Genomic DNA, 8626 nt, shown 5'->3' on the forward strand with positions numbered 1-8626 from the left:
CATCTAGAGATGATGAGAAAACATAGATCAGAGCCATTTGTACCTGAACTTCCAGTCTTGGCGAGTGAAACCAGAGCTGGAAGGGGTTTGTAACCAGCATAATGAGGGTGAACTAAGCCACATGATCCACAATGAGCCTGCCATTAATTTGAAAACTTTTTAGCATTGTCAGGGGGCAGATTTCCTCAGTGTAACAATCAAACAGCAGTGATTTCTGAGTGCAAAACCTGCGGCCATCTGTAATCCTTCCCATCTAATCTCTTCCAGCCTTTAAAATAATAATTTCAAACTCTTTCCATTCCCATGATGGAATAAACTTGGTAGCTCTTGGCTCTGTGGGAAGGGAAAGACCCTTTCTTTCTCCTTCCTGTGCTAGCCTGGTAAGATTTCAGCATTAATGGGGTTTTAAATTGTTTTATTATGAAGCACACAGGCACAGAGCCCTTAGGCAAGGGCTTTAGAAATAAATCGAGTCATCATCCTTATAATAGAGAAGTTAATTCAGTATGTATCTGTCCTCCAGTTAAGGGCATGCACATCCCTTAGAGAATGGCATTACTGACTGACCAGACTTTTCCTAGCAGCCGCTGTTTGCTTTTCCTGACAGATCCCTCTGTCCTGCCTATGGAAATGGCTTTTTGATGGCTACAGTGACATTCTTGTGTGGGATCAGCCTTGCCCTGGGCCCTCCGCTAAAGGTTCCGCTGTACTTCCAGGACTACTACCACTAGAAGGACTCAGCTTGGAGACTCTTTGTCGTCTGACCTGCCCCGAACCTAGCTGCCCTCTGCTTTCTGCCTTCCTTTCTACATGAAACATAGCTGGCAATACGACCTCAGGTTTGAAGTACCCTTACCCTTAGCATGGAAGAATCTACCAAGGGTGTAAAACTCCCATCTGGCTACAGAGAGAAAACTAAGGAATTGCAGGTTAGTGTCTGTCTGTGGTGAGGGTGAGAGATTTGAGCAGAGTTGCAAGAACTATAAGGATCTGTGTCTTAGTCACTTCTCATGTGTAAATGGCTGAAGGGTGGCTGTTACCTGACCTGGCATAAAGCCTCCCGGTGCAACATGAGCCCACTGACATGTGTAAGCAAATCTGAGCCAGCCCCATGGCAGTGTTCAAGGCCAGGTTGGATGGGGCTTGGAGCAACCTGGTCTAGTGGAAGGTGTCCCTGCCCGTGGCAAGGGGTTGGAACTGGATGAGCTTTAAGGTCCCTTCCAACCCAAACCAGTCTGGGATTCTATGATGCTCTGGTGATCAAATCTGACGTGTTCACAGGAACTGTCTTTTCTCTCTGGGCAAGCCCTGGTGATCACAGATGTCCTGTGGCTCTGTGCAGCCCCTCTAGAGGAACATGGTGCCCCCTTCTGCCCCAGGTCCCACCCTGGGGGTGACAGGAAGTGACGAGGGGCTGAGCAGTGGTGTGGTGGGGCTGAGGTGGGCTGACCGGGCCAGGGGGTGACGGAGCCGTGGTGAGGACCGGAGGAGGCTGACAGGGGGTGACAGGAGGGTGATGGGGGCCTGGCGGGTGAGTGACGGCTGCCATGGCGGGAGGAGGGTGGGGCGGGGTGGGTGTGTGACGGCGGGCGGCTGGGTGGGCTGGACCTCCGCGCCGCTGGGGGCCGCTGCGCGCCGCTGCGCGGGCGCCTTTCTTGAGGGCGCGTTTTCCGGGTTGGCCGCGCGGCGCTTGTGGCCGGCCCGGGCTGCAGCCGCCGGCACCGGGCCCGAGCCTCGGCACGCTCTGTACAGGCCCCGCGCCTGTCGCCCCCGCCCCGCCCCGCTCCGGCTTGGCCTTGCTGCCGCCCGCCGTCGCCCTCCTGCGCGTCGCGCTCCGCCTCGCCGCCTCCCGCGCCGGGCTTGCGCCCTCCTCCTGCGACCGCCGCCCGGCGCCGCCATGCCCGGACCGGCTGCCGGCAGCCGGGCGCGGGCGTACGCCGAGGTGAACAGCCTGAGGAGCCGCGAGTACTGGGACTACGAGGCGCACGTACCAAGCTGGGGGTAAAGCGCCCCGCGGGGATACCTCCCCCCCCCCCCCCCGATCCCTTTCCCCGGCGGCCCCGCACCCTCCGGGCCTGAGCCCACCGGGAGGGTTCCGTGATGGATTCCCCTCTCCCCCCCGTTTTGGGGTTTCTCCCGGGGGCTGCGGGGGGAGCTGGGAGAGGCCACCCTCCACCTTGGCCTGCTGCCCCGTCGGTTATTGTGTGTCGTCCCCCCTCTCCTCTTGGTGCCCGCAGCAATCAGGACGACTACCAGTTGGTTCGCAAGCTCGGGCGAGGCAAGTACAGTGAGGTATTTGAGGCCATCAACATCACCAACAACGAGAGGGTCGTCGTGAAGATCCTCAAGGTGAGTGTCCTGTTGGTGGTGTAGGGACTAAAGGTGGCTGGAAGCGAGAGAGAGAGAGAGGAGTAGGGTTGGCAGGGCTACAGGACTGCTGGGTCTCTTCCTTCATGCCAAGTCTCTTGTTTTTCCGTTAAGGATGTTAGAATGGTGGGTTTGGAAATGGGTTTGGTGTCCCATATGCTGTATCGATGTTTTGATGTCTCCACCTCTCCTGTCCAGCATAGCTCTGGGCTGAGAGCTCCTCTGGAGGAGGAGAACTGCGAGTCCTGACATTTGAACAGCATTACAAATGCTGCCTGTGTTTGGTAAATTCTCTCTGGCAATGCCTGTCTAAAACAGCTCAGGGACTGCTGTGTCAACAGGAATGCGAAGTGTGGAGCGGGGATTCCTTCTGTTAACCTCTAGACAGCTGGTATGGGGCCTTTTCAGAGCCAGGCTGTGGGATGCTCAGCAGCTAAAAAAGCAGGCAATGTTGAGTTCTTTAGAGGATCTGACATGGAAAAGAACTTCACCAGACAGGTCAGAACCACCATGGACACTTGAGGAGACTGAAAGAGGCCATGTTTGGCAGCGTCAGTGACCTGTGTTCTGGTGTGTTAGGCTCTGGGGACCTTCATGCAGCAGTAACAGGTTGTAGTTTAGGATGGCTGAATGCATGGCTTAGCCGCTGCAGGGCATGCCTTACCTGAAGCAGCAAGGTCACAGCGAGCTGTGGTAATTGTCCTAGCAGCAGTCTGTGTTGGTGATCTGGGGATGGACAGGGGTGTTAAAGACACAGAAATGAAAGGTTACAGTGGAGGCGCTTTTGGTTTTGGCTTGGCTGACGCTTGTGGCTGTCACTTGTTGGACCAGCAGCACTTGTCACTTGTTTCCCAAGAGCATGTGGGAGCCGGTGCCTTACCATAGGTGTCCTAAGAATTTGGGCACATGTTGATCCGCAGTGTGCAGGGAGGGCTGAGCTTAACCTGCCCTTGCAGCCACCAAGACTAGCAGCTACCTGGGACACGCAGCTCTGCAGGGCTGTAGCCTTTAAGGCACTTGCTAGATCCACCACATAGCATGGCTGGCTGTCTCTACTCACTCGCTCACAGTGCCTGCTTCCTTGGGATCTTCCTTGGCTTCCCAGAGAACTTGTCATGGGCTGTCCTAGGCAAGGAGTGACCTCCTGCCTGCCTCTGGGAGGAGGTGCATGCACTCCTGCTTTGGCTGTGGTCAAGGTGGTGGCCAGGTGAGCTTTTTGTGAGAGCCCCTGTGGCTGAGCCTGACATCAGGGCAGTAGTGAGGCTCACATCTTCTCGCTGAGCTGAGTTCCTCTGGCATGCTGTTGAGTCCTCCCCCTCTTTTGGATGCTTTATGTGGTTTGAGGGTTAGTTTGTTTGTTTGTTTAAAGTAGGGGCAGGCAGGAGTTTCTGCTATGAGAGAGTAGTCAAAGGTAGAGCTGGGTTTTATGGCAAGATGGCTTGTGGCTAGGCTGAGGAAACTGCTCTTCTGCATGCTGCTCTGGAGCCCCTGGTGGTCTCTTTAGGATTGCTGTGATTTGTTGAGATCCTAGCTCTTGTACCACATAGAAAGGCACCACAGGGCTGGGAAGAGACTGTGGGGGAAGTTCTTGGGAATCTTCCTCCTTGCCTCTTCCCACCTAAAGAGACTCTCCTAGAGCGATGCTTCTTTCCCTGCAGCAGCTGAACTCTGTCATGTCTAGGGAGCTCTTCAGCGTTGGACTGTGAGTCAGCTGGCAAGAGTCATCTGAGGGTGGCTGGGTGCTCTTTCTCCTTGGGGGCCTGAATGTGTTGTCTTAATACCCTGCAAGCAGGGGACTGGATTGTCCCAGATCTGAAGTTGATGGTGTTGCCAACAGTTCCCCTGGCTCCCCCCACTTGCATTAACATGCAGACAGCATTTCCTGAGAGTGAGCAAGGAAAAGCAGAAAGTCCAGATAAATAGGATGAACTTCCTTCTCAGTGGAAAGTGGGTCAGTGAAAAGCGAGTTTCGGAGCACTGTGGTGTGTACGTTACAAAAGCCTGTGAAGTGCAGCAGTAACATTGCTCTGATCTGTGGAAAGTGCCTCTGGTTTCCTGCAGCTAGACTCAAACTTAATTGTGAATGTAATTGCGTGTATCTACAGTGGAGCCTTAGCAAAGAGGCTGGGTCTCTCTTCCTCCTAATTCAGGCTGGATCCTCTGAGGTAGGAAATGCAACCAGAAGTCTTTGGGGTTTTGCGTGGCTCTAGGGCAGGGACAAAGGGGAAGATTTGTTTGGCGATGGATGTGACTGTTTAGTACAGTTGCTTCTTTCTCTTTAAGGTTTTTCGAGAGGACAATTTATGTTATGAGTGATTTTTTAGCAAGAGTCACTGTTTTAATATCTGTGCCTCATGGGAGGTGACTGGTGTCTCTTGCCAGCCTCGCTCTTTGAAGCAGCTTATCCTTGCCAAGCTCAAGTTAGCATGTAACAAGTACTTCCCCTGCTTTTTTCCCCCCTCCTTTGGTGTTGTGCTACCTGAACATCTTGTACCATCCTCCAGAGAGGTCAGGAAATTTTATCATCTTTCTCTGATGCAGAACTGAGCCACAGAGATTTCCTGTGTGACTTTGGGCAAGTCCCTTAGCATCAGCAAAACTAAGACTACAGCATAGGTCCTAGTTCTAGCACTGCATGAAGGAGATAAATCTTCCTCTTCTGGCAGCCACTTGCTTTGTTTGTTTAAGTGCCTTATGAAGACTTTAGTATTGGATAAGGACAGGGAGCTAATGGCTCTGGTATCACGTTGCCTCAGGCCTTTTGGGCTTGCACAAAGCAAGGTGCCCCATTTCACTGGCCAGTACCCAGCACTGCCTTTGAGTTCTGCTACCCCAAGCGCAGGAGCAGGCCTAATTCTGCAGGAAAATGGTATGTGCTCATGCAGCTAGTTGTGATCATAATGTGTCAGTAAAGGAGCAGAATGAAGATCATGTAGATGACACTAACATTACCACTTCCTGGCCCAAGTGCCTTTCCTTGCACATAGGGTGCTCCTGGTGTCACTTTTTTCCAGGAAAATTCTGCAGCCCTTTTAAAAGAAGGCAAACCAAGCATGCAGGTTGCTTCTCACCCCACTGCAGCAGCACATCAGGACACACCGTGTAGGACAGTGAGTGCAAAGCAGCAAGGCAGGAGCCCTGGTTTGCCACACAGACACCCCCGCTAAGCATCCTCCAAAAAGCTTTGGTCTTGAGAAGTGAGGCAGAGAGTAGCTCCCCACCTTTGCAACCTGTTTGGGGAGCAAAGACTCAGCAAAAAAAGCTGTGGGGCTGAAGTTATCTCGGAAGGTAGTGGAGGAATCTGCACTGTACAGACCTTCCTACCCCTCACAGGCAGTATTAGCCAGCAGCAGCACTCCCCCAGTCCGACTGGTATAGGAGGCCATTGTGGGCTTTTCAATCTGTCTGGCCTGGGTTCAGCTGTGGGCATGCTTCCTGCATGCTTAGGGGTGGGCCAAGCCAGGAAGAGGGAATGTGTGAACATGTCCTGTATGTGCTTTTGCGTCTTGCTTAAATTTGATGCTAAGGTTTGACTCCCAGGATGAGGTCTGATGTTCCTCAGCATGTACGAAGGAGGTTCAAGCCATCGTTTCCAGTGAGCCATGTATCATCTACAATCAGTCACAGAATGGTTGTGGTTGGAAGGGACCTCTGGAGATCATTAGTCCAACCCCCTGCTAAAGCACAGCTCTGCTCATTCATATCTAACCACTTAGATTTAGAATTTTGGTGGACTGCTGAGGTCAGTCTGCAACCTTTGGGCTGTCTCTCTGATGAACTTCTCATTTTGTTTTTCTGCTAATGCAGCTCCAAAGTGTCTGCCAGGCTCTTTGTGTGCCTTAAAGGTGAATCATCTGTTCTGGAGTAACAGTGTTCCTGGGAGATGTGAACAGCATTGCAAGTTGCCACTCTAAAAGCCAAATATAAACTTTCCACACTGCTTGCAACTTTTATGGGTGATTCTCTGTGGTGAGAACACTGTTGTTCAGGTTACCTACAGCTGTGGCTGTTGGTGAGCTTCAGCCGTACCTCAGCATCCTTCACAACCTTCTTGTACTGATTACCACAATCTTTAGAAAACATGTAGATGTGGCACTTAGTGACATGAGTGAGTAATGGACTTGGCAGTGCTGGGTTAATGGTTGCGCTTGATCTTAAAGGTGTTTTCCAACCTAAACAGTTCTCTGATTCTGGGATCTGAGTGTCCGCTTAAGGCGGAGATGACAGCATCCATATTGTCAGCTCTGTGCAGGAGTCCTCCTGCTTTCCTGATGCACACGTGTGTCTGTGTACACTGCTTGCAAAGCATTAAACCCAGAGACTGTTTTGCCTACTTGTATGGTTACTGTCTGCATAGGCACAACACCCAGGTGGAGCTAAGGGCAAGAATGCAGTTACAAGGAGAGGGACCAGTGAAATGGAGGCTCTGCAGCATGATGAAATAGCCCCTTTCTCCTTTGGTGGCTTTTGTCCCTCTGTGCTGAGTCCACGAGCAGGAACTTTCAACCATGTACATGGTTTCACAAGTGCATTCTTGTTTGTTTGGCTCTGGTTTTCCCCTGTTCCCCCTTTTGGGCTGTGTGAACCCTCCAGAGCTGCTGCTCATACCAGGCGCTGCTGCAAGGTCCTTCCAGCGCCGAACTCAAATTGTTGCTCTAATAGCTAGGGAACCATTTGGGGGAGGTAGCCCTGTGGCTCTGGTAAATGATGTTCTGTCTCTAAAAGCTTTAGAGCCCACATACATCAGCATGTTCTAGATGGGGGGTGAAATGACTCCTGTGCTGGTGTGCAGAAGAGATTGCACTGGGAAATAGGATTGGATGGTGTTGGTCCCTCAGGCTGGAGCTTTTGACTGCATCAGTGACCTTCCTTCCACCGAAGCTGTTCGATGCCTGCTCCTGCTCTAGCTATCTGTCTCTTGCTCCTCCTGCATTTGCATGCGCTGAATCTGCTCTCCCTGGCCCACTTCCTCCTCTGGCAGTCTTGAAATGAGCCCTTTTGCAAGAGAGCTGGGTAGACAGCTCTTCTCTTTTAAACACCAGTTGCCCACACTGGGCTTTGCACAGTTGGCTGCTGGAGTCCAGCTTGCTTTGGAGCTGAGACCAACTGAGATAATACCGGGTGTCTTGCGGAGGCCTGGAGGTGCAGCTGGTAACTCTCATGGTGGTGTTCTACCACCAAGAGACTGGTGGCTGCAAAGCTGCAGCTCCTGCAAAAAGGAGGGTGAGTTACAGCGCTGTGGCTGTTCACAGTGGCCTAGGGCAGAGCCCACATGAATGATTCTCATCCCTTGTAATGGTGGTGGTGGGAATTGGGGCTTGGTCCTGTGCACCCTTTTATCTGACTGCGGAAGTCTTGATGCATTGTGGACAGCCCTGAAGCCCCAGAGGGCTGTTTTGGGATATGCTATGTGGGGAGGAAAGGCATTCTGAAGGAAAGAACGATGCTGCCCTCAAAACATGCTGGTGTAGTCTACCAAACTTAAGTAAAAATCAGAAGTGCTTTAGTAGTTTCGGGGTAGGTTCCCCCTCTCCTCTTTTCTAAAATTCAAGAGCAGCTCAGGCAAATTTGAGTTCCCATAATGGAAGTTGTAAGATGCAAACAACTGACAGAGTATTAACACAAGTAGGCTCCTTGTTTTGTAGCTCTTCTGACTACAGTTATTTGGTTTCCCAGCTGATGGTTGGCAAAAGAAGCACTGCTGCTCGAGGCGCACGTCCCGAGCTGGGGGTAAAGTGCCCCGCGGGCCCACCCCCGATCCATTTTCCCGGCGGCTCCGCACCCACCGGAACTGCGGAACCACTTCCAGGCTGCATATCATTGCATGTTTTGTCTGAGACCAAAGACTGGGGTGAAGAGAGTTGTGGAAGTAAAGGAGAGGAGGAGGAGGCAGGAGCTGGAGAGGGACCTCAAGGAGTGAAAAAGAACCCAGAGGGGGCTTGAGACAAGGACTGAAGAGGGAAGAGGAAGACTGTGAGCTTCCACCTCCCCTGGGCACTGTCTCCATTGAGTATGCTTAATGGCTTTGGCTTCCCAGAGGAAACTGCTCCTGGGAGCCTCTTCCCTGGATGCTGAAGGCTGGCCAGGCTTTACTACGCTGATGCCGAGCTTGCTGGGAACCAGCAGAGCTGACCCTGTGCCACAAACAAGAGAGCAGAGCAGCATGAAGAGCGTGAGGAGCAGCTCCTCCACTCCAGACTGCTGGAAAATTACAAGGGGCAGCACAGCCCCAAAAAGCCAAAGCATTTGTTCTGGTTTC

At 52.3% G+C, this 8626-nt stretch overlaps 1 protein-coding gene across 2 annotated transcripts; it reads left to right on the plus strand.

Annotated features, from left to right (window-relative positions):
* Positions 1 to 1869: 1869 nt before the first annotated feature.
* On the plus strand, positions 1870 to 7154 carry LOC115619167 (casein kinase II subunit alpha'-like). Of its 2 annotated transcripts, XM_030511215.1 has the most exons (3): positions 1870 to 2001; positions 2238 to 2349; positions 6175 to 7154. In XM_030511215.1, exons 1-3 carry the CDS (start codon positions 1898 to 1900, stop codon positions 6208 to 6210), a joined length of 252 nt encoding a protein of 83 aa, XP_030367075.1. In that variant the 5' UTR covers positions 1870 to 1897; the 3' UTR covers positions 6211 to 7154. The 2 variants fall into 2 exon arrangements, with proteins under 2 accessions (XP_030367075.1, XP_030367074.1); XM_030511214.1 differs by having other exon boundaries at positions 1920 to 2349.
* The last annotated feature ends 1472 nt before the right edge of the window (positions 7155 to 8626 follow it).

Source organism: Strigops habroptila, chromosome W, assembly GCF_004027225.2.
Source record: "Strigops habroptila isolate Jane chromosome W, bStrHab1.2.pri, whole genome shotgun sequence".
Lineage (NCBI taxonomy): Eukaryota > Metazoa > Chordata > Aves > Psittaciformes > Psittacidae > Strigops > Strigops habroptila.